Source organism: Tympanuchus pallidicinctus, unplaced genomic scaffold, assembly GCF_026119805.1.
Source record: "Tympanuchus pallidicinctus isolate F22 unplaced genomic scaffold, pur_lepc_1.0 scaffold24, whole genome shotgun sequence".
Lineage (NCBI taxonomy): Eukaryota > Metazoa > Chordata > Aves > Galliformes > Phasianidae > Tympanuchus > Tympanuchus pallidicinctus.
In genome coordinates this window covers 707,483-733,559 of record NW_026294741.1, presented here as the reverse complement: position 1 = coordinate 733,559, position 26,077 = coordinate 707,483, and the positions used below count along the sequence as shown (strand labels likewise).

At 44.5% G+C, this 26,077-nt stretch overlaps 1 protein-coding gene across 2 annotated transcripts in view; it reads left to right on the top strand.

Moving 5' to 3' along the window:
- Positions 1 to 26,077, top strand: part of NLK (nemo like kinase) — a 39,366-nt gene that overhangs the window by 1,824 nt on the left and 11,465 nt on the right. For both annotated transcript variants that reach the window (XM_052689083.1, XM_052689084.1), the window contains 2 exons: positions 17,967 to 18,096; positions 19,638 to 19,693. In XM_052689083.1, the coding sequence (XP_052545043.1) occupies positions 17,967 to 18,096; positions 19,638 to 19,693 (186 nt within the window). The remainder of the gene's footprint in view (positions 1 to 17,966; positions 18,097 to 19,637; positions 19,694 to 26,077) is intronic.

Here is a 26,077-nt window from a genome sequence, read left to right as displayed (position 1 = left end):
TGAAACAGAGCGCCTGAACTTTGCTCTCCTCTCATAAATGCAAATGGGATTTTCTGTCCTACTGTACTGTGCTGCAATACCTGGACTCTCTCAGCTGCAATGTTGCAGGATTTTCTCAGTAGGTCATAATCTCTTCTAATATATTTTGTGACTGCTTCATGTATGTCATAATTGCCCGTCAGGATCACTGGAGCAAAGCTAGAGTGGTTTTTGATTGTTTTTTGGATGAGCTGCTGCCAGGTTCCCAGCGCTCTGTGGCCGTCTGGGAGCAGAAGGGACGCCGGGGTTTTGTTGTGAGAGCAGGCGCGTCGCCGCGTACTTCCTGCCTCGCCGGCACCAAGTTTGCAGCAGGTCGGTGGTGCGGCCCCGTGCAGCTCCTGCTTGGCTGCGGGTGCTGCGGTGTCACCGAGAGCAGTGGGGCTGCGGGGCACAGCGGGGACAGCCTGCATTGGGAGATGGTGGCCCTGCCTTTAGAGCAGGCCGGTGTTTGTCACACACCGCGTTGGCTGGGATTGCTGCGCAGGAGAAGCGTAGCTGAGTGCTGTGACTGGTCTGTGTCCCTTAATGCAGGAGTTAAGGGCTGGGAGCAGGGAGCTGGGGGTGCTGCTGCATGGGCAGCTCTACTCCAGTCCTGCTGTGCTGAAGTGTTCAAAAAAAGTCCAGGAAAGAGTAAAGGCTGTGAAGAAAACTTCATTTTCATCTGTTCTTCTATTTTTTCTTGATGAAGTGTGGTTTTTCATCTCAGTTGTTGCTAGTTTGCTTAAATTTGGAGCATTATGTAAGATCGGACCCTCTTAGCAGTTGGCTCAAATACTTTGTTTACCTGTGTGTAATTTTCCGGTCTTTATTTTTCCCAGTTTTATCTGCCAAAAAAAAAAAAAAACCCAACAACAGAAGGTACAAAGAGTGATCTGCACTCATAACATTCAGTGGAATAAAAGGTTACATTTGCATATTCAGTACTGAGAGCTCTGGGGAAGAGAAGTGTAGGATGAGGGTCTGCCCTGGGCAGAGGGCGGCAGAGCAGCACCAGGCTCCTCTGCTACCCCACGGCCATGGGACGGAGCCTGCAGAGCTGCTGTGCTAAAACTGTAAGGGCGTGCAGACGAAGAACGTGATGGATGGAATTCAGTTCCTCTTTGCTCACGTATAGCTGAACTCTGCGCTCACTGTGCAGCGTTTGTTTCATGTTCACTTCTGCTGGTGGGGCTGTGCTGAGCTGAGCAGGCCTTGTAAGTGGAGGTAAGCTGAATTTTATGTTTCGTTCCAAACGGGAGTGCCTGTATAACTCAGTTCTGGCTGTAAGGGATAACGGAACCCAACATGAACATCGATTTGGGTGTTTACAGTTCAAATTAGCCATGAAAAATGCATCCTTTGGTACAAGCGTAACATGAAAAATTCAGTAACACGAGGCCCAGGCTAGTTGTGCATGAGGATTCTGTTGCATATCTGTATCTCTTTCTGAGCATCAGTTGGCGCTGACAAATAACCAAAGGGCTCATATCTGTATGTTGTTGAGAAATGCTGCTCTGCAGGCGGTTGACGTACCTGAAGGAGTCCTTCATCGTACCCCTGAGATGCGTTGTGTTGTCCGGAAGCTGCAGCTTATCCCGCAGTCTCTGCTGCTCCCTGGGTGCTGCCCGTGCCGCGCACCCGTCCTGCTGCCAGCGGGACACTTTGTCCTTCACCTGCTCCCTGACAGCACATCCTTAATGTGCGGGGAGAAAAATCGTCCAGATCTTAGTTTCAGCAAAAACTCTGTGTCCTGCATTTCAAAACACGCATCAGATGTTTGGAAGTCTTGTGAGTGTTTTGGGGTAAGGAGCTGTCCTTTGCAAAGCGCTCCCTGTTCTGCCGGGGAGACGTGCTGCTGCCATCTGGTGGGGTTCGTAAAAATAACGATAGTAATAAGAAGAGGGCAGTGAGCCTGGTTGGGGAGCGAGGGGCCAAGGGCTGATGCCTCTGCAGGACTGAAATTCCCACAGCAGAGAGCAGCAGCGGCTGTGGGGGTGGCCGGAGTGGAACCGAGTGCTGTGTTGGTTGGGCTGGGACTCTGCCAGATGTGTGCGGGTCGTGTCAGCCTTCTGTGTGCCGTGGAGTTCAGAAAGGTGCAGTTCGGCACAGAGGATGAAACCAGGCAACCAGTGTTATTACTATAAAAACTGTGGTGAGAGGCGTTTCTGTGGGAAATGTGCCACAAGTGGCACACAAAAAAAGGCTGTGCGTTCTTTTTAAATTATTTTTAAAGGCACGATTTATGCAACTTTTCAGCGTGTTTGTTTCTGATAGTTTTTATTCAGGATGTTTGGTAGCCATGTAGTGGTGTGATGGTTTGGCTGACTTTGAGATAGATGTTGTGCCTGGGCTGCCACAACTTTGTTAAAGCAGAAATAATTTAGCCTAAATTTATACTTAGCTTCCAGCCTTCAAAGGCCTGAAATCACTGCAGCCAGTGCTAAGTTAAACATTGAAAGGAGTATTGCGTAGAATTGATCCCTGTGTAGACCCTAAAGCTACGTTCAGTGTTTTATCCCCGCGCTGGTGCTGGTCAGAGCAGTGGGAGAGATCTGTGGGGTAAGCAGGAACCCTCCCCAGCAGTACTGCAAAGGATCGACTTGTGTGGAGCAGGGATGCATTGCAGATCATTTATTTTGGACAAATTGCTGGAATATGTGTTAGGAAATAAAGGAGGTTACAGCTTCAAAACCCGTGTGAATAACTGCAGGATAAGTTCCTCTCTGAGCCAAGCCAGGGGATGTTTTGCGTGGTGAATGCAAATGGGAATGCAAAAGTCCAGTCTGGTACCTGAGAAGTTTAGAGAAAGTTCAATGAGTAAAATCTGCTTTGTGAAACCTTTTTGGATTTGTGGGTGTGAGATGTCCTTTTCTAAGTAAAGCTGTTTGCATTATGGTCTTTTTCCTGACCCTGGAAACTCACCTTTAGTAGAGCGTTTGTGAACAGCAAAAATATCTGATTTTAGCATTAGCATTTAGATGGGCACTGTTTTGCTTTAAACCATTTCACTTGCCGTTTTACATTCACCTAAAATTACTTCTTTATTATCATTGATCAAAAAGAACTGGAGAAGCTGTCTAAAATTAACCCTAGAATTTTCGTTGTGAATGAGACTAACAGAACAGTGAATGGAAGTGGGCCCTCCCCACTTCCTGGGTGGAACAGAACATCCACCAGCAGTTGGATGAGAGCCTCTGGCAGGAGTCGGCCTGGCCCAAGTCGTGCAACAGAGAGAGGATCCTGACACAGCCTTCGAGCTCAGCAAGCAGCGGACAAATGGGAAGAGCCTTCATGTGCTGCTGTTGCAGCTGGCTGAGGTGTGGCAGAGAGTCCGAGGGAGAGAGACTGAGTCATTTTTATCCAGTTACCTCTTGGAGGATGGAACATGTGCTGCGTTTCACACCTAATGTCACAGCTTAAGCATCTGCAGGTGATCGTGTCAGTGTTTTTTAAAGGGTCACTTTATTTACGTTGAATTCTGGCTCAGTTTGTGAAGAAGTAGAGTGGAACAGTGACACCCAGTTGCGTTATGAGACACTTTGCAAAGCTGCTATGTTTAAGTTATTGGTGCTGTTTTCAAATTTCATGAAGAGAAGGATTCTGTTTACATGTAAATGGCAGTTCCTCAAACGTGCAGAAGGAAATGAAATGCATATAGCGACTTCTTGTCCTTAAATGAGGCTCTGGGGGCTAAGCGGCGTCCTCTCCACGTAATCTGTTGGATTGTTCGTTATTGTCTCATGAGATGATGCAAGAGGGAAGGAATGTGGATGATATTTTTTTCTCAGCGTTGGGTGAGGACTATTTTGAATAAATCAGCTCACTGTAGTTTATGCCAAGGTCGGCAGCGTGCAGGTCACTTGAGCACTCATCACCCTCACTTCTGCAAATGTTGCAGCAGAGCAGCTTGTAACTGGACCTGCAACCTCATGTTGGTTTCTCAGAAGACATTTCACTTTGGATGTTCTTTTCCCTCTCCTCGCCATGCGTTTTCACTTCTTCTAAAAGGAGAGTTTAACTTGTCCCTATCTCTAAGACAGAAAACACAAAAGCCTCTCGTGTTTGGATGTGAGCTGAGGCATCAGTGCTCTCAGCACGTGATTCAAGAGCTGGTAAATAGCAGCAGGAAGCAGCGCGTGCTGTGTGTGGCTGCTGGGGGCAGCGGGCGGCATGGCGCAGCCCCATGGCTGAGGCTTTGCCCATGGTGACGGGCTCATCCAGGCTGCCTCTAGCAGCAGGCCAACACAGAGGTCCTCCGCTGTTCTGCAGCCTTTCGGTGCAGTTGGTGTAGGCAAAGTCCTAGCATTGTAATTTGGAGTACGTCACGTAGTAGGGCTGGAAATTTTGCTTTGTTGCGAGTCAAACCAACCATTATGTCCAATCTTGTAAAGTAGACCCCTGAGTGAGGTAGCAGATGCTTAAATGAAAGTGGCTTATGACAGGCAGTACAAATATGTAAGTAAAGGATGGAGGCTTATGTGTCTAATGCATTTATTTATTGATAATAGTATTTAACTGTAATAAGCTATAACAAGGAAAAAGTGAATGCAAGTGGTGGAGCATGGGATGGGTAGCTAAAGGTGGTACAGACCATAGCAATTATCTGCCATCTAGCAATGGAGAGGCTGTAAAAATTGGTGCTGTACCAGTAAGCCAGGCTCTCTAAAAGGTAATGTCAGCAAGCCGTTCTTAGGATGCATTTTCTTCCTTTGTTCTAGCTCACTTCCACCCCTTTACATTTGCTTCAGTCAGAGCATGTTAGAACGACCTGAACTTCATTATAACGTTTAAAATTGTGTTGGTTCTCATTGATGGATAAATAAAGGTAGTCTTGTGTCAGCCTTGCTATTAGCTAACTTCCACGGCTATGGAACGCGGCCACGTACCACGTCCGGGAGTGCTTAGCAAGAACTTGAGCTTTAATCACGAGGGCTGTAGCAGAACCGGTGTGTCCTAGCAGTATCTTTTTTTAATTTCCTGATGTGATTCTTCTCTATCAGGGCTTGGAAACGTGCGTGTGTGAGTGGAATTCTTACAATGCTTATGATGCTCCTGGCACCAGAATGTGGTAGCAGGATCGTTTTGTAACATGTGTGCCTTGATAAATTATCTTCTGTTACTTCTTCAGTTTTTGTAGAGCACTGTACGTTGGTATTTGTGTGCAATTACAGAAATGGTAATTCTAAGCATCGTGTTCAACAACAGTTGCGGGAAGTTTGATGGAAAATTAAAAGGTATGAGGAAATGGATCTGTGGGCTTGGTGCGTGGTTTTGCTTTGTTACTCAGGCAGCACCAGGCCCTGCTCTCACTGCTGTCTCCATTTTGTTGGCTCTGCGTGGTGTCAAAACCAGAAGCTTTCCTTAATGGCAGAAGGGACGCAGGGCGCAGTGTTGAATGGTTGGTAGTCAAGTAGTTATTTTGGCTTACATCCTACATTATTCACTTTTTTCTGAGAAGCTGCTGCCCATCCCTTCTCTCATGGAAGTGCACATAAGGATTTTTATTATTTCAGTTAATACATTTTATTATTTAACATAAATGCTTGCAACCATTGAAGAATACCTGCCTATGAATAAATAAAACTTATTCCGTAAGCTTAATCGCAGCTTTCAGGCACGGGTAATCTTTGTCACGTGAAGTAACTGCTGGGATGTGCGCTTGAGCTCCCCAAGGAGCCGACTGAGGTCAGGAAGGAAGGAGTCCAGCAGGCCCCTGGTGGACTGTTACACTGAAAACCATTTTATGTTTCTTTAACTGGTTTGGTTACTAATGAATACATTAGAGTTTGTTAGAGTCTCAAGAAAAGCAGGAGGTGTGGCCTGGTCTGTTTTCACTGCTTATCATTCTTGTTGATGTGAGCAGCTGAGGCTGGCTGGCCTGCAGGGGTGCAGTGGCTGCATTCCCACCTGTGTGTGAGGCTGTGTGAGCGCTAAATGAGAGTTCAGCAACCCATAGGTTATACATTAAGCAGAACAAAAGCACTGTTAAAGGGGTTTTCCAGTATGACAGTAACTTTTCTTTGGATGTTTCTGTAAATTCCTGTTGGCTTGCTGTATGGGAACTGCTGAGTCACGGCCCGAACCGCTGATGGAGCACCTGGGGAAAGAAGCAGGTCAGCCCTGCGAGCACAGGTGGAGGCAATTCACCTGTATGGCAGGAAGGGGTGGAGCTTGTCTCCTCTCAGAGCTCATTTAAGGGCTGACTGCCACTGAGAACAGTTCTTGTCCCGAAGGTCCCTTTTTGATGGTGTTTTCCCCTGTGAGCCTAGCTCTTTGCGGGATGGCTGAGCAGTCCTTTTTTGCTTCCCTCATGGCACCTTTCTGTTATGTTGGTCCCCTTGTCGTTATGCCTCTTGTACACCCTTCCATCACCTTGATCTTTCTGATTGTTGCACTTGCTCACTGCGTGTCTCTGATTTGGAGGGAGGTTGTCTTGCAGGTGAGCATTTACAGCAGTGTGGACAGAATGTCGTGGTTCTCCCCAGACTGCCTGCAATCTGCCTTTTATTGTCTCCGAATTCCTTGGCTGGTACCTTTGGGTAAGACCAGCAGAGAGTATTCTGAATCTCACAATGTTTCTGAATCTCCTGTGATCCTTCGAAGTGCTGGAAGCAGACCTTGATGTTGATCTGTAGTTTGTGGGTATTTAAGTAGAAATAAGGGTTTGGCACTCAAGGTTGTATTTGAAAAAGTAACCTGCTCTGAAATAAATGGAGTGAGTCGTACCCAGCACCTACCTTAATATTTATTGTTTATTGTTGAGAGCAGAAATTCTATGTAATAATTGCTGTTAACTCCTTACAAAAGTAGGGAGAACCCTGCTTTTTTTCCTTATCCCTTATTCCTTCTGAATTGGCCTAATGAATTAACAGTGACTGTCGTGATGTTTTCTCTTTTTTTCTTTGATAGTGCCTCATCTTTTTTGACAAGTAGAGTAAATATGTGAGCTGAAATACTCAGGTTTAATTTGGGAGCTGCATTTGGTTAAGGATGTGGCTTCACAGCCACGTCTGTGGCAGCCCGTTGCTGTGCCTGAGCTAGCATTTGTGACAGTGTCCTAGATCGTTAGCTGTGTTTAGTGCTGCTTCACAAGTGAATATTCAGATTACGAATTGGAATGAAAGAATGCGAGGCTGTGACCTGGCAGAATGATGTTCAGGTTTGAACCTTGAAGCTGTTATCACTCACTATTTGCTATTTGATGGAGTGGGGGATGTCTGCTCCTGCAGGTCCGGGTGCTGCCCGTGCTGTGCATCAGTGTGCATTCTCTGGAGCAGCTCTGTGCCAGCAGCTGGCATGCAGGCAGCGCGGTCCTCATGGAGTAGTTTGCTGTCAGTCACCTGATTTAATTCCAACGATAAAGTCAGAGCGCTGTCTAACAAACAGCTTCACTAAAAGCAGGCCTTAGTCTGAAGAGGAAAGTACTTTTTTAAGTTACTGAAGATCAGATATCAGAGTGCTTTTCTGGTGGGTTTCAGATTTTCTCACTGATGTTATTTGAAAAAGTGAGGATTAAGGTCCTGCACTGCACCTGGGAGGCACTGATGTCCCCTCCTGAGCCCAGAACCCGAATTGCACCTTTCCTGCTGCCATGTGGAGAAGGAGAGGTAACTGAGACCTGCTTTGCTTTTTGTTTTCTGAAGGAGGTGGAAAGTAGGTGAATGTTGACAGAATCAGGACCAGCCCTGACCTACTTGTGGCTTTCTCTGATCTGTCTCAGGCATGTCACGCTGCCATTGCTGTGCTACTGTTTACTCATCTGAAGACTCACCTAAAATTTTAAGATACATTTGGTAACTTGGACATGAAATGAAGGTAGCATTACTGCTACAATTGTTCCCAAGAAAATTTTGTCACCTATCATACAATCAGCTGACTGGAATCCTTCTGTAACAGTCCTTATTTCATCTGGAACTGCTCTTTCAGCTTCGGGTTAAAGGTGTTTTAGAGTCAATAACAAATTCCCCTTTGAATTTTCTTTTTGTTTTCTTCCCCAAGGCTCTATATTTTACTTTAGAAAGTCCTGAGAAGGCTGGAATTACACCCACGGTGGTGATTTGTGTTATCACAAGGCTTTTGGCTGACTCAGAATAGAGAAACCCGTATTAGGGTTTTCAGGTCAGTTCATGGAGATCATTTAAATCTAAATGCAGCTTTGAAGCGGGTAGGTGAGACAAGGGCCCTGCAGGTCTGACTTCGGTGTTTCTTCACATGGAATTATGAAACTGAAATTGCTGCTGTGTAGGAGGGAAATTAGTTGGGTTTATAGCAGTTCAGGGTGTTTTTTGTGACGTGGGGCTTTGGGTTTTGTTGAGAATGAAGAAATGCTGTTTCCTTAACATTTAAAATAGTTGAAAGGCTGTAGATTTTTCTTAAATCTTTGTTAATATATCTCCGTAAAAAAGAGAAAAAAAAAAAAGCTGTCTATATTTGAAAAATGTCCACAACTCCAAAGCATTTCCAGGCTCTTGGACTGTGCTGGCAGTAAGATTATTTTTTCCTCGTGTTCTGATGCATCTTTTCTACTCCTGCAGTAACTCAAGGAGTGAGTGTGCAGTTCTGGTCACATAGAAGTCCCTACATGGGAAGGTGGGGGAAGAGGCAGCAAATTACCAATACTTAACATGAGTAAACATACAGAGAAAGCTTCAGACAAACTGGTGCCCTACTGCCTTTTGTACAGAAACAAGGAAGCTGCCATTAATGTAGTTGTGCTCTTTACCACTACTGTCAAAATATATAAAGAAATATCTTCAGTATGAATTGCCATCATGAAAAGAAACTGCATTGTCTCTGAAAGAGGTAGCACCAAAAGAGCTTTTGTTAGCTGCTGCTTCTGACAAAATAGACAGAACTGCTGCTCCTTTTGTTTCTCAGCTCTTGGTTTTGGTTTATTCAGCAGAGAAAGAAGTGAGCAGTCTCTGGTATGTGCTTAGTTTGTCAGTTGTTAAATGTTGGTGTTGGGAGCTGCAATTCTGAGTGAATTTAACATTTAAGTAATGCTCGAATGTGAAGTTCTATGGTTGTGATGTCCGCTGCCATGCAAAACAGGTAAATGTGAATGCAGTTGTCTAAAATAATTCCCGACAAGAGGGATGGAAAGGGAAAATGGCAAGTAATAAATATTCTGTGTTCTAATATGGGATTCTGCATTATTGTAACAAATATTCTGTATCATAGTAATGGACAGGAAAAACAACTGAAACTTGAGAGGTCAGTAAATAAGATTTTTTCGTATGCTGGCTAACGGCCAAGTGTGACAGTAGTGAAACGATGGAGAGGCTGAAATGCCATGGGCTTAACCTGGGAGATGAAGCACTGAAATAATGAGGTACTGGTTCTCAGTGATTATGCTTAGCCTGGTAGGAGTAATGAGCAAAGAGGAGTTTAATCATTGGGTTTCCCTGTTGCTTTGGTTCCCCTGCCCCCAGGAGAGGACAGCAGGAGGGTGAGAGGCAGCAGCAACTTACAGTGAAATTTAAGACACTGTTCATGACTACTGCTGGAAACGAGATATCTGTCTGGAGGATGTGGCCAACAGTTTTATTAACCTACTTCCCTGTGGTGGTACAGAAATATTCTAGGAGCTATGCCAAAGCCTAGAGGTTTGTTGGACATGGAGAAGGAGGTTTCACATTTGGATTTTCTTTGGTTGGCCAACAGGGATGGAGGTCAGCAAACTGCGCCAGGAATGCAGCAGTTCCTGTAGTGATGGTGTGTGTTTAAGAAAAGAACAAAAGTGCATCGTGCTTGTCAGTATCGCGGACCTTAAGAGCTGTTATGGCATTGACTGAAAAGAAGACTTGTATGGAATCAGAAGGCGGCGCAGAGAGAATGTCCTGTGCAGGGCAGTGACCAACTGTAGCAGTGTTTCATATTGGCAGTTGGAAAGTAACTAAAAGATGTCTTCAGCATAGCCAGAACATGTACTGTAAATGGGGAAACGAGTTTGATTTGAAAAGCAGTTTCAGTTTTAAGCTTCCATGAAGGAAGCCAAATTAAACATTTTTAAAGATATTAACCATAACAGTATCCCTTTAATTTTCTATCCTTTTCTTTTAAGTAAGATACTCCGAATCAATTTTTCTTCAAGGAGACAGATTTCTTACAGTAATCAGTTTTGCTTTTAGCTCTGATTTTTAAAGAATAAGTGATAATGGCACACATGCTCGAGGGTGTGATTAGAACACAGCATTAAAAGGCTTTTTAGGACATCTACAGTTGAAAAAGGAGCTCTGGAGAAGTCTGCATTTGGCAGCTGAGCAAGATGGGAATAAAGAACACCTTTGAAGTGTGATATGAAGAACAAGTTGTTTAACTCTTTCACATGAGGTACCTTTTGGTGCAAGTTAAGTCTAGGTGTTTTCTTTGGACTCGTCTTAAAGTTATCCATTAAATCTATTAGTATCTATTCAAATCTATTGTATTCATCCTTTTCTTTCCTTGAATGAATCCTACATCTCAAACAAGGCTCTCGTTAACAGCATTTGCTGTTAGCAAAAGACAGTAAAGCAGGCTGCTTCTTTATTTGCAATTATGCATCCAGGAGAGGGCAACAGGTGTGGGATCTGCTGGGGGGAGGCTCTGCCCTTACATCCTCCAGTAGATCTGAGCTCTTACCTCTGGTTGTCACTGCGCTGTGTGCTTGGGCCCTTACTGCTCGCACAGCAACTGGTCTTGTTTGTCTGTACCTCAGAAATAAAGGTGAGTGTACACAAAGCTTTGCTCAGTGGTGTCATCTCAGCTTTTTCAGTTTGCTTTTGTATCATATCTCTTAAAATAAAGAATGACTGTTAATATTTCATTTCTGCATCTTTGAAGTATTGCCAACTGGAGACTGCTGCACAGCAATTGTGACCTGAAAATCTTATCAGCGCATCAATCTCTTAAATATCTCCAAAAATAACAGCTGTTCTTTTTGGTAATAAGTCTTTTAACAATGCAACCCTGTCTGTTTCCCATGCCCATGTGCTGCTATCAGCACTGACTCACGCTCAGTGTTCTGTTTCAAACACTTTTAGAAGTGTGGCTGCTGGCAGCTTTTGGCAGGCAGTAGTTTGCATCAGAAGCATCAACAGATCTTGTGGCCACTTTGTTCATGAACTGGTGAAAATGCGGGCATGCTTCGTGTCACTGTTTGCCTTACATTGCCTGTCTTGTGTGCCGTGAGCAGACAGCTAACATACTGTGCTGGTAGGATGGGAAGAACTCACTTTGTCCCCAGGCGTTCACCTCGGCTTCCACCTCTGGCCTGTGCCCTTGTCGCCCCGGTGGACAGATGTACTTCAGTTCTGTGTGCTTGTCTGACCTCAGTTTCTTCTTCCTCACTTGTGACGCTGTGACTGACGAGTAGATTTCCATCTGTTCGTTCTTCCTTAGTGGCAATGCGCCTCGTGCTGGAGGTTTTATAAAGCTTTCCTCGGAGTTGTGGTTGGTACAGCAAAGTGAAGACAGCACAACTGTAATGTTTTTCTCTTTCTCCTAACTTATCTGTGTGTGGCTTTTCTTTCAAACAGAATAATTAAAATGGTTATGAATGTTTCCTTTAAACCACAATCTATCAGCTTTTGCATCTCGTAAACAATGTGTGCAGAGCCAGAGGGTAAAGCACATTATAATGCCACGCTAATTGTGTGAGTGTGTATGCTAAGTTTCTCCTGTTGTGAAAATCCAACAAAAACAAACCGTCTCTTGTAATGGTGCCCTGCAATTAGCCACCACTCCCATTCACCCTTGCAGAGAAAGCCACTCCACTAATAGGACAGGAATTAACCTGTTTTGTAACTGGTAGCGCTGACTTTGAATTCAGGCTTGGCACACAGGGAAAGGGGAGATGAGCAGAATTTAGAAATGAGAATTCTGGAGGCAGCAAGCCTTGGTTATCTGCAGGTGAGCCTCCATTTTAAGCTGGGTCTCCTACCTCCCTCTGTGAGTGACTGGTAGAGGAAGGCATTTCCAGAGGAGCATTTCATGTGTTACCCGAGACAGGCACTCCATAATGAATAATCCCACCTATCTTTCACCTTATTGACTATACAGAGCCTGTGTGACTGTCTGGTCACTGACCATGTTTGACACCTGCCCAAGCCGCCTGTGGCCGTGACAAAGCAGTGTCTTCTCTCAGTCTCAGCTCTGTGTTTTGCTGCTGTCTGTGCGCAGTGGGGCGGTCAGGGAGGCGCACACGAGAGCTTCATGTTAGCAGCCACGCGTCCACTTTCTAAGTTTGGCTAAATTTATTCCAACTTTAGTATTTGTGCTTAGCATGTCAGTGATTTCACTGCCATTAGGAACTGTCAAAAAAAGCCCTTTGAAAAGTGTGGGCTTATCTGTCAGTAATTCTGCCCAGAAACCATATGTACATATGGGAATGGGCCGTTGGATCCTGTGAGCTTTACGTACCAATGATGTGTTCCCCCGACAGGTGAGGTGATAACCACACACCCTTTACCTGTCCTTTAACTAGTCCTGGGAATCATATTGGTTTTGTGAGCATTTCTGAAGTATTTTTTGTTGTGTTTCACTTCCAAATGTTCTGAGAGTCTTTGTTATAGAAGAGTACAAAATGCCTCCAAGCGTTTGCCAGACTAAAGCAGAACTCTTAACCTCAGTAGCTGGGAATAGAAGTCTGCTTTGTAACACTTGGATTTGCTGTAATGCTGTGTACTCCAAAAGCAGCACCTCGGGTACCGTGTGCCTTTGAATACAAGCTGCGTTGTTTGTTTAGAAGTGCTGTATCAAATGTGTGCAGGTGGGCAACTGAAATGCTCGTGGGACCATGTTTGTTACATATCTTAGGGTAGAGCTTTCTGGAAAAAGTATTTATGATTGATGGAGTTGAGCAACGGAGGAAGGAATCTCTTGGAATAGTGGAGAAAACCTGGGAGGTAACAGCGATCAGCCCTCGCCGACCGGTCAGCCCTGAGCTGCCTTCGTGGATATTCCCTGTAAGCGGAGGGGAAGGTTTGCTTCCTCTTAGAACAAACTCAATCAGCATTTTCCCACACCACCCTCTGAGAACATTCTTTCATTATCTTATTTTGTGTAATAATTGCCATGGAGTAGTCACAGACTTGTTTTTCTGCCAGTTGAAACTACAGAACAGTGTGCATGCATTGACCTGGATTCAGAGAGGAGAAGTTACCATTGGCACGATGTCTGCCTTGAACGTTTGCCATCAGCATGGTAGGGAGTTGCTAAAGACTTACAGAGAGAATTGGAAGGCGAAATGCCTAGGAGAATTCAGCTTGATAAGCAATGTCTTTGAAAGCTGGAGGTCTGGATGGCCATTAATCCTTTCTGCAGCTGCAGTACTAATAAGAATTTATTGCTTCTGGAGTGATTAGCCTTTACTGCAAAGAAAAGCTAGTTTGTGTAAATTATCTTTCTTAATACATTTCATATGCAGTACTTCAGAACGTACAGTAAGATGCAGCACAAGGATGTTGTTTGCAGCTCTCTTATGGATAGAATTGCCCTGCTCCAGGCCCGCGGCGCGGCTCAGCCTGCTGTGCTGCAAGGTGCTCCGGAGCTCGCAGTGCCCACAGCTCTGCTGGCACACGAGGGCTGGGGGCCTCGCATCACTTCACTGTGTGCTGTGAGCTCTGTGCCTGCGCTGTGCGCCTGGCCTCAGGTTTGTGAGCAAATGCAGGGCAGATACAGAAAAGCTAAGCAAGGTGCAGCCCTAAGTCCAGAGCACAGGTAACACGTGTGCAGGTATAGAAACATCAACTCCTGACACAATGAGAGATTTTGCAGAAACTTGGTGTCTGAAAGAAATAGGTGGTATTTGAAGAGAAATGTTGAGCATCCAGATGTGTATTCAATAACTTTCTGACAGCAGCCAAAGTTCTGTCAGAGATTTGTTTGCATCTCAATTAGAAGGTGTCTATTTCTGTTAAAAAATATAGACGTGTGTAGTAGATATTGAGTGTTAGAATTCAGAGGTTGCATATTTCAGTGGGTCTGCAAAGAGTAGCAGAATGGAGTTCATCTGTTTTGCAGTTCTTAGGCTGTGTTCTGTTTGATAAGATGTTATTCTGCTGAGCTCAGCAAAGCTGTTGATGATTTCTTGGCAAACGTTTGCAATCAGCTGTTCTGTTACATGAAATATGCCAGGTTGCATATCTAAGGTAAATAAATATTCGGAGGGACCTTGGATTTTATCTGGATGTTTCCAGGAATAAGGCAAAGAGTTTTGCATTCTTTGGTATCTTTACCTGAACCATAATCTTTTTACTGCTTTTGCTTGTGTTTCCTTTCCCTCTTTTTGGCTAGCAGGATATTCTTTGTCCTGTTTACAAGCATGGCAAGAGAGAGCTGATCAGGCTGCTGCTCTGGAGGAAACTGGCTGTTCAGAATGACTGCGTGTTTTCAAAGAAAGAGAAGCAACTTTCTGTGGTATTTTGGCTGTACTTCTGTTGGCATTACCTGTGGCAGTAGGTGACAGATGACAAGTAGCTGTTGCAGCTGCTCACCATTTTTAAAGTGGCTGAACCATGAAGCCAATTAGTTGGAGTGGAAATTAATATAAATATTCTCACTGGGGAACAGTAGTAGTTATGTGCTGGGAGACTGGTGAGGTAACGAAGGGAGCTCATCTCACAAGAAGCTGCTTTGCTTTCCCAGCTGTGTGGTTTGGCAGCCCTTGCAGCTTCCTGCCCCGCGGCTCACGGTGCTGCAGAAGGACTCAGGCTGCCTCGGAAGCAAAATGTTGGGCTCTGTTTAATGGCATTACCAGTAGCTTTTGACGTTTTGCACTGAATAATGATAAAAAAGACTGATGTGGCTGGATGTTCACAGTAACGTCTGCAGCCAGAATTCTTAAAGGCACAATGAAGGCTAAACTAGATCTTCCTCGATTGTTTTTCTCCCCCTCTAGATTTTATTTATGACTTCAACTTTTTCCCCACACCCATGTAGCACTTTCTTATTTTTGGATTAAGTCGTGGTTTCTCATCTCCATCCTCAGCTACAGCTGACGTTTCATAAGCGAAGCCTTTGCACACTTCATGGTCCCTGGCAGAGCAGCCCATTGACTGTGCTGAGTGATGGACGGGTTCCTGCCTGCTGTTCACTTTGCTGCTGGATTCACCTGGGGAGCAATATCCTAACAAAGCAGAGGAGGGAATTGAAATGGGTTCTTCTGAGAACAGCAGCAGTAAGCAAAGCTGCCTTTCTGGTTGTTCTCTCAATTAGCTCCGGGGAGACTTTCATGCTTTTCTTGTTCCTCTGGGGAATATGTGACCTGGTACCTCATTGCTATAAATAATTATTTTACTAATATCAAAGCATACAAGTGCCAAGCCACATTTTCAGAATCTTTGTTGGATGTAAATTGCAGGTTCTCAGACAGGCTTTCTCTTCCCTGCTCTGGAGTGCTGTCCTGGCATTGCTGATGTCCATCGCGTTGTCAGTTTTTGCTGCCCCTTGAAGAGCCCTGGGAGCAGCACGGGGCGCCCAGCGGGGCCACGGGGAGAGGAGCAGTGCAGGGAGGAGGGGAAGGGCTGAGGAGCTGCTTTCAGAGCGGGGCTTTGCAGGTGATCGTTAGCAGATAAAAAAGAGCCTTAAATTCACCTGCAGCAGCAACCCCGTCCAGCTCTTGTCACAGCCTACAGCGGGACCTTTAGGACAAGCTATTTGTGTACACCGATTTTTGCAGTATGGCAGCATTTGATGACAAATCAGGGGCAGCAGACATGCACTTGCTTACACAGCTGCGATGAAGTTCAGCAGTTCTGCAGATGTTCAGCACTTCCTGGTTTTCAGACAGGTTTTGGACCTTGAGAAAGGGGCATCAGTAAATCTGTGGTAGCTGTCGGGATTTCCAGGCATTCAGCAGCTGCCCTCCTTACCTCAGTAATCTTTCTAAGGTAATCATTTTGATTGCGAAACGTTGTTTTTATTATTTTTTATAAAGGATTAAGGAAAAAACTTAGACAATTATTGGCTTAATACCAAGAGGGAAAAATGCTTTGCAGTTTATATCGTTGTGTATGTGTAATTAAAATTGATTTACGAGAACTTTAATTTAGACAGAGGTAGAGGGGTTTTTTTTAGTTTAAATTTCATTTCACACGGTAGGACTACACAAATTGATTTGTTACTCGATGAACATCTGATTTTTTTAGTGTATGCATTTAGAGCACAGTCTTCTACATCCGTAATTAATCGACGGGAGGTTTGGTTTGGAAAGTAGCTGGCCGTTGGTGCAGATGTTTGGAAGAGGGTGGTGTGATGGCAGGAAGGGAGCTGAGCCAGTGCTGCCGGTGGGCTCAGCCCTGCAGCTCACCGAAGAAATGGGAGCATTCCTCAGAATGGGCTGCAGCACTTATCTCTGTTCTCCGGACTGTTTGTGCTGAGCCAAAGCAGCTGCTGCCTGAGTTAAGGGAGAACAAACTCAACACAGCGTGAAATTACTGCGCTGCCATTCACCTTCATTAGTTATATTGTTACCAGCTCTGAGCATGACTGGTCTTTGCATGAATAATAACCTGAAATGCTACCTGGTGAGTTTTGCCTTAAGCCACGAACAAGATGCAGTGTGGCTTTGAACCCGGGTGTGTTGTTCCTCCACCTGAGTGGCAGCGTGGGGTCGAGCGCTTCAGTGATGTTTGTGCTCAGAACAGGAGGAAGGCAGGCAGGTTTCTGGGAGGGGATGTGGTTCAGAGGTGGCCGTTAAGCACAGCCCCCCTGAGCCGTGCTGCTGCGGAGCTGCGCTGCGGGATCTGAGTCCTCCGGCACCAAGCGGAGCCTTCGCTCGACCAGATCTGAGCCTGCAAGCAAGTGGAAACTTGTTTTGGTGTTAATTCCTCTTCCGGCAGATCGGTTTTGTCCTGCCCACTGACAGGTTGGATTTCAGAAGCAACTTAGTTTCCTTCAGTGGAATAAACCCACAGACAAATTGCTGATGGTTTTTACCCTCTGCTCCTTTGGGGTACAGCAGCGCAGCCCCAGGACGCGGTCCCTGGTGATGTGGTGGGTCGATCCTTAAGGGCAGCATTCTTCTGCTGTGTTCATTTCTTACAACTAATGGAAATGTGGCAGTGGATCTGCTCACTGGATCCCAGGCATTGGTTATTCTGCCTTAAATTGGAGCCGTTTCATCAGGAGATATGGCTGGCTGTCGATTCCTACGTGCATTCCTACGGAAGAAAGTTATTTTGACCACCCCAATGAAAGTATGCCGACAAAAGCAAAGGCTTCCTCACGACTGGAGATCCAAAAACCCTGTTTCACAGGGAGGTTTGAGAAACCTCACCTTAAAAATGGTGATTGGGAATTGAGGTGCCAGAATCTCCTTGCTCTACTTTTGTGGTTCTCATTATAAAATTCTATTTTCAGAATCTAATTACTTAAATTAAAATGCTTGCCATCTGCAAGGCACCTTAGAATTTCTGCACTACTATACCTGTATCACACACTTTGAGGAAGCCTGGTGTCATTCCCGTTTTACATTTGTGGAAGCTTAGATGCTGTGTGCCTTTACTTCTGCAGATGCAAAACGATTCAGTGATGCAGTGATGGACCTGGGTTTGACACGGTGCTGCTGGCATTATTACACTGTTTGTCCTCTTTGGGAAAATCAAGTCTATGTAGCTGAAGAGGCATTTTATTTGTAGTGAAGTCTTGGGATGTGAAGATGTTTGTGGTCACATCTGCTCCTTAGCTGGGGTGTTGATCTCTGAGTGCACACCAGTGGCCAGCGGTGTGTGCATGGATGTGTGTGTGCTGAGCTCACCTGTGTGTGAACTGTAAGCAAAGAGTGATCCACAGACCACACTCGTTTTATGCAGACTCTGGAGTGCAGTGTATGACACGCTTTGCTTCATACTTTTGTCCCCAATGTGTTTGCACTGTTTTGACTCAGCATTTAAGTTGAGAATGATAAGAACTCTGAAGTAAAACGTGGACTAACGGTAGTGTGATGTTCTGCATCTTCTGTTCTGCAGGTCAGTCACAGATCCGCGAGATGGAAAGAGAGTTGCACTCAAAAAGATGCCCAACGTCTTCCAAAATCTGGTCTCTTGTAAAAGGGTCTTCCGGGAGTTGAAGATGTTGTGTTTTTTTAAGCATGACAATGTAAGTAATTTTAAAGTATTTCAAACTAACTTCAAAGTATTTCTTATAGCCTGATTATAAAATGATGCCAGCTCAATGTGAATAATTTCTTTTCCTTTTAAGTTATAGAATATTTAAGATGCTTTAAAAGCTCTGTAATTCCACATTTATCAGAGGTATTAGTGTAGCAAGCGCTGTAAAAAGTCAAATACTTGATTACCTGGAATCTAAATGCATTCGTACTTCCCCTTCCAAAATGGTTACAGATAGGCTGAAGGGCACTGCCTGCCTAATCTTATTGTGGGCTTTAGGTGAATTTCAGTCAGCACGGAGTCTTGCCAGCTGGAGCTGCTTTTGCTTTCACACTGTTTCTTACTCCATCTTTGGCTCCCCTTTGTTGGATTTGTTGCTCTCAGTTCTGCAGCAGAGCAGCTGTGCAGGCACTCCTGGGTCTGCTTTCAGTGAGATCAGCTGGGTGAAGTTAAATAACTTAAAAATTATTTGAATTGACCCATGTGGTTCTGTGTGCAGTGAATAAAAATGTACTTGCTGAAGCTTCCACAAATGCAGCTGTGGTGTGGTAACCTCTCATTGGTGAGCAGCAGCAAGCATTGTGCTTCCTTCCAGTGCAACTGGATCATGAAGTTTGTATGTTTCAGAACTGAGTTTCAGTGCTTTGCCTTCTTTCTTAAATTTTTATTTTTGTTTTTTAAATCTGGCATTATTGTGTTCCAAGAAACATTTTGTTTGTGGCTCAGCACTGAATTAAGGTAATTATCAGTGGGGATGCAAAAGAAAGGGACCGTGTGTCAGTTAGTGCCAGAGCACAGAGCACCGTGCACTGCTGCTGCTCCCTGGGAGGAGAGCTCTGGGACACAGTATCTTTTGAACTGATGTCTTAAACTGCTTCCCACCAGGATCTTGTCTCTGGGGGGATTTTATTGAGGGCTGAAATGAAATGAAGTGATCTCTGTAAGCAGTCGCATGTCACTCTTGAAAGCCACTGAAGCTTCTCCCAAATGATGTGCTTGGGGCAGGATCTAGAAGAATATGTGAGGATAGATGTAAATTCTGCTCTGCTGCTGTTCTGCCTTTTTGCTCTGCCCAGAAAAAGTGGCTGTCTGCCCTTCTGATTCAGGATGTAAACTGCTTTGCTTTTTGTAATTCCTACATGGAAGCATTATATTATAGCACTGTTGAAGACAAATGGCTTAAAAATGTGCTTTCTTTTGCCATTGTGTTTTTCTTAGAATTGCTTATTTTGTTGTTACTTATTTTTGAGATCTATAAAATACTGTGATAGATAAATTTGTGCTCTCAAGCCAGTACTTGAGCAGGCGGATTTTTTTTCTTGAGAGGAAAAAAAGAAAAGAGACCCCGAGGGGACAATACCTGACCTGGGGCTACTAAATGCACATATCCAGCGAGGTGGAATATCGGTCTGTCTGTAGAGGATAACATAGAGCTGGGTTCCAAAAGAAAAGCGCTGTCTGACCGTCTTTGTAAAAGGGATTTGTTCAGTCTGGCTGGGGTCGGTCTTGATCTTGTGTGGTGTTTCCTAGGTACTCTCTGCCCTTGACATACTCCAGCCTCCGCACATTGACTATTTTGAAGAAATGTATCCTAAAAATAAAACAGAGCTGCTTAATTGAGGTAGGTGTAATTTTCGTTAGCTTAGAAGCTACGAGCAGTTGGTGGGATCTGTGTAATAGAACTACAAAAACCCCGAGCCTGTATCTGAACAGTTGGATGTGAAGAAGGGAAGCTGTACTTTCATGCAGCTGCTGTTGCTGTTAGTGCTGATGCTGAGCAGTGCCAGGTGAAACTAACAATGTGTAGGGCTGTAAGTGCAGGGCGCTGCGATACGGACCAGCATGTAGTGCTGCTACTGGTGGTGGATCCTCCAAAGTGTTTCTTTGAAAACTCTACATAGCAATTATTGTCCTGTCAGTTATGAGTGCCTTCAGATGCTTCCTGGTGCCCTCAGAAAGCGCCAGTGACTGTCAGCTGCTTTGAAACCGTGACTTTTTGGGGATGCTGCAGCAGCCTGCCTGGGTGCTGGCTCTCTTTGTTCAGCTCCTATCTTGATCAAGGTGACAGAATTCAGAGTGTTGTGTTGGATGTGTCACTGATACAAAGGTACATGCTGTCTACAGGTAACCATATTAAAATCTATATTTCTTTCATTCATCATGACTTGACACAGGCGTGTCGTTTTGTTTCCTTTTTCGGTCTTTGTTTGGGTGCTGTTTTGGGGTTGGGAATTTCTGCTTTGTGAAATACTGAAAAGTGAAGTGATTCATGCAGGGAGGGTTGTGCTCCTATGGAGCAGCTGCAGGAGGAGCTGTGGGGTTCAGAGCAGAGATTTGGGCACTTGGTCTGCTCGTGTCACTGGAAATTAATGTGGTGAGTTAACTACAGATTTGAAGATGTGCAGTACAGAACGTAGGAATTTCTGAGATTGGCTTGGAACAAAGAAAACCAGAGTAATTCTGATCTCTGCAGACTTTACCAGCTGCAGACCCAGAATTGTAGCGAGGTTTTTCTGCCTGGTTAAACCCATTGGCTGTTCTCTTCTGTAAGCTAATTTAAAAATTTGTCATGCTAAGATCAGTTTGGGGGAAGTTTTTAACTGGTAAAACATAACCATGATAAATAGCACTGAATGGATCATTTACTTCTATTCCCTCAAGAGTCTGGATTGTTCACAGTTTTATAAACTGTTCAGATATTTTTACACAAGTTATTAGTAAAATAATAATCTTTGTAGACTTTTACTAGTGAAAATAATGTGTAAGAGCTGGTAACCAAATGTCCTGACATGTTGGCATTTCTGCTACCAAATGAGCATTTTGGGGGCTGTGCCGCACAGTAAGCTGGCAGACCTGTTTCTTTTCTCTGGAAAATGCCACAAACGAATGCCATTAAACTCTGCTGAACTGTTGAGGTGGAGCACTGGCACCTAACAAACTCAGGTGTGTGTCATCTCATTGACTGCTGTTCTTTTTACAGCTTTGGTTGCGCTGCCTTTTGAGTTTATAATCCACAACCCTGTTGTGCACACAATAACTCCCTCCCAGATCCAAAACTGTTACCCAGATGCTGTCGTAAATCAGGCAGGCCATGAAGAGCTACCAGTTCTGAGCTCCTGTGGGTCCCTGCCAGTCGCCTTCCAGCTCAAAACGTGTGTGCATTCAGGAGTGTGTGAAGTGTCTGACTGAGGATTTAGGTTTATTGTCCAAAATTACAAGTTTCATATTGTCGTAACTGAGACCTGAGAACTTCTCTTCTGTTGGCAGGATGCATGCTGAAGTTACGTTTAAAGCAACTGCACAATCCTATGGGCATCCATCACGTGTCTGCTTATCCTACAAGCAGCTTTGGTGTACTGGTGTCAGTCCCCAGTGGGACTGAGTGTGTCAGCTTGTGGTGATGGTCGGAATTGGGAGGGTTATTTTCTCAATTACTGATAGGTCTTTGTTGTTTGTTTTTATATGACCCTCCTTAGAATAATGAAAAAAACAATAATGAAAACTGTCATTCTTTCTTTGATATAAACTGAGTTGCATGAACTGTGATTTGATCTATTTGTAGTACCTTGAAACCTCTGGTGAAGAAAAATCTTCAGGAAAATTACTTTGAACCCAGTGGTTGTAACTCAAGTACGTTATGATTTATTGGCTGATAAAAGATTTGTTGGATGAAAATTTTGCCATTCTGTGCTCAGGCTTTGTCACATGAGTGTTAGATAAAGCTCTTGCAGTTTTGCTTTAATATTTCCTTCGTATGATCAACATCTGAGTCTTCACAAACTGGATTTTGGTCATTTGCAGTAGTTCTGTTCAGTTCTCTCCTTTTATAACAAGTCATGTGAGTTTTAGATCAGATCTAGGCTAAGGATTATTCCTTCTGTGTAATTGTACAACCAAGAATCTTTAAGTGGGATAAGCTGAGCTACTGCCAAGTTTCATATGGAAAACCAGCGATGTTTGTTTCCTTTGTGGTTGACCAATTTTAAGTCATTCTGAGCAGTATTTTGTGGGGATGCACACCAGGCTGCTGTGTGGTTCTGTGCTGGGCTGACGGCACCCAAGTGCCTTGATGAAGTAGAACGGTGACCACTGATGTTGTGACTGAAGTGCATGTCAGTGTGTTACTGTTTGGGGTAACTCGTGCTTGATCTGCCATGCAGCTCTTTTTGTTCTGCAGCCATCAGTAGTCAGATTTATGAAATCTTTAATCGACTGTAATACTGAAATCTGCAACTGGAAATACACAGGTGTCTCCTCTTTAGCTGGGAAATATCGTAAGTTGGTGCTGTAGTAACTTTTGGAACACTTTTTCCATTAAAGGGAATGTTAGAAGCAGTTGAGAAGACAGTATTCTGTCAGTATTGCTTGTTGACCGGGAAAGATTTTAAGGCTGAAAGAAAAGGTGCGTAGCATCTCCTTCCCACCCATCTGTTCAGGGGGGCAGAACTGTTTTCTGACCATCAGGGAGCAAAAGCTGCTCCTCAGGCAGCAGAAGGGGCGATGTGGCCCCAGCAGGGCAGCAGGCAGTGAGCCACGTGCTGCTGCAGCACATTCCTGTGGGCCAACGCTCCAACAAACTGAGCAGCACTTGGACTGAGAGGATCAGGATGTTCTGCAGAAGGCTGCGGTTGCCCTTTTGCGGCCGGCAGCAGTTTGTGTTCTGGGCAGAGCAGAATGCAAACTGAACAGTTTGGCAGACATCATATAGAGATAATGAAACAATGGTGGTGTTCTCAAAGTAGTAAAACTCTATCTGAAAAAGGCCCAGATGTCTGCTCGAATGAACTGTATGACAAAGAGTCACTGTAACACGAGGAGCTTTTGTGGGAGGGTTAAAATTTTACCTTGTTAGAACTTGATGCTGAGTGCCTTTATTGCAGCGCTTGCAATATCTAGTTGGATAATATTGTCTGCAAATGAAAAGGTAGCTCCAGGAGCCAGCTCTGTCTGGGTGCAAATATATCCCCCAGCCCAGTGTTTTGTTTTCAGTTAGCCAAGAGTTTGCCTGGGCCCCATGCAGACTGATACAGAAGGGGTTGAACTGATGCAAATCCATCTCTGCAGGGTGATGTTTGTTCAGAGTTCCTTCTTACAGCAAAAACTTACCTGGATGTGAGCTCTGCAAGCTGCACAGCATTCCCAGCTAACAGTGTGGAGTTGTTTAAAGAGTAGGCTGCTAGTTCAACACAAGCTGTCTGCTCCATGTAATTTTCATTTAATAAGAGAATGAGCTACTCATGGAATTCAACTTACTATATCTCAGTGTACCAGTATTGCAGTGATTGTTTTTTTCCCTGGAATGCATCAATGTGAAATTATTTGTATTGAGAAGATTGCGTCCTCGTGGGAAAACACCAGGGAGGTTTTAAAGTTGAATATCATGTGTTGTTAGCAGTTTCCTCTCGAGTCAGTGCTGCTGGTGTGTGTCTGGCTGTCAGTGAGTCAGTAAAAACAGACTGGTGTGTTTTTTCCCTTCTCTCCTTCTGATTTTGAACCTTTTGTGAGTACTCAATTATCTTAATTTCTAATTTAAAGTTTACAGCCTGATTTTTGTAGAAGCTGAAAGGACACTATGTAAGAAAGTCCTCCACTGTTAACTTTGAGGAGGAGCTGTGCTGTGCGTTGATATTTGGCATTGCATCTTTTCAACCCCTTTAAAATCTATTTGTAGAGTAAATTATCCATATTAATTTGTCCTCTATCCACAGATCTGATTAATCTGCACAGCCCTATTGCTGATTAATTCATGCAGGCCTTTGCACTGTTTTGCTCTTTTCCTACTCATGGAAATATTTGCTAATTTTACCACATGTGCCCATAAGCACTGTGACGTTTCAGAATTGTGATCTGCAAGAAGTATTCAGTAGCACAAACATCTGACAAACGTATTTCCATCTGAGTATTACATTCAGGTAACCTTGTGACCAAGCAGTTAGATAACTAAGGGAATTTTGGAACTGATGCTGAAGTGTACTGTTTATTTCTTTACCCTGCAGGCTGTGTGCTGCCATACCCTGGGGAACGGTTCGCCATCCCACTGTGTAGGAAAGAGATTTCAGGGGCAGTTTTTGCTGACACCAGAGAGAGCCTGCATGTCCTCGTCTGGCTGATGGCAGTGTACAGCCAGGAAGAAGTGTCACAGCAAACCCATAGGCATCGTGCAGGAGTGAAGTGCCTGATTTAGTTTGTCTTTCCCTGAACAGAGCTTCCACAGGATTCAAGCTTTGTTTCAGAAATAGTAGATGCAAGTATTTAGATGTGAAACTAAAGCAATTTTATTGTATGATACTGGGTGCTACTAAACTGCAGGCAACCGAGAGCAATGCCACTTACATGATTGAGACAGGGGGATTTGGGGGGCCTTTACTGGGACCAGCACTACTTACTGAGTGGGTCAGTGGTGTGGGGGGTGGGACTGGGTGTACAAGGAGCCCTCACAGTGGCATGCTGTGGCTGGCCGTGCCTGCAGAGCAGCGGGGTGCACTGCCCTGCAACACACCTCCTGCCCTGCATCCTGCTGGCCCACAGCTCAGCCACAAAGCACTGCTTCTTCCTGGAGAAAAGTATCTGTGGCGCTGTTTCGAGGTGTGCAGAGCTGTAGTGAGGCAGGTTCTGAGTCACGGTGAGAATCTTGCATCACAATACTGTGTTCTTTTCTAAAATTTGCTTGTGAAATGTACCAACTCAGCAAGTCTCCCCGTCAGAGCAAGTGAAGCTTTTCTGTGCCGCGCATTTCCCTTGGTAATTAGTCTGAAACAAATTGGTACATTTGTAGTTCTAATTTTATACACTACTTAACTAATTACTTCTGTCAGTAGCAATTTTTATCTGGTGGTGGTGCTCAGCTCAGTGCTGCAGCTCCACTGACCGCCTCCACCAGCGCACGGCGTGGGCCGGCTCCAAGGAGGAGCTCTGGCCCTCGCTGCGTCGCTGACCGCAATCCTGCAGGTTTCGTGGCTGGTTTTGTTTAACATCTCTTGCTGCTGGGCAGGGGGACGTCGCCGACCCACTTGGGCACCAGCTGTTAGCAGAAGGCAGGAACATCAGCCGGTGCTGCTTTTGCTCATGTTTAGAGACCCTCATTAAATTATCTAGAGACAATAATCAGATAGCTGCCGTTCAACTTAATGGCACCTCTGAGCCCCGTCAAGAGAGCTTTATTTAATGTGCCGCAGACCTGGAGTGGTGCAGGTGCCATTTCAGGCCCTCATTTAATTTAAGCTGCTTTAGTTGGCATGGCAACTAGTTGAGACATCTGGGAGACATTATGCTTGGGATTGAGATTTAGGAGGATTTGTGGTGTAGCAAAACAGAAATCTTATCATAATAAAGTGCAGAGTAATGCTTTCAGATTTTTAAAATATTTTACGTTAAAAATGAAATGCAAAGATGTGTTGCAGCCATAAGGAGAAAAAAAAAAAGTAAAAAGGCTGGTATAAATATTTAAGAGGGCCTTTGCAAAAGGAGAAGAAAAATTAGAGGACAAGAAATTACGGAGCTAGAGGGTTGGGCTTTTTCTTTATGAAGAATTGTTATTATATTTTTAATGAAAGCAACCGAATTTGGGGTGGTTTTGGTCAAAGTTGGCAACAGTTATTTCCTAAAATGATTTTTTTTAATGGTGATGATGGCAGATGAACAATTTTACTGTTTTTTTTGGTTTTTTTTTGTTAAGATCAGATAGGATTTGCAGAGCAACAGATGGAGGAACATCCATTAGGTGGAGATGAGAGAACATTTATGTTTTTTTGAGATTGTTGTGAGTGCAGCTCAACCTGTGCTGATTAATTGCTAACAGCAGTAAGAACACGTAGGTCTGTACTGGAGCTGACTTGCTTACAGAGGTACCCAGAGGTGGGCGTCCGGCCTCAAGCCGGCTGTGCTGATGTATTTCAGACTCGCTCTGTAGCAGAGCGCTGCCCAGCTGGTGGGGAAATGGTGAGAGCAGATCAGAGCCCTCTGGGCTGACC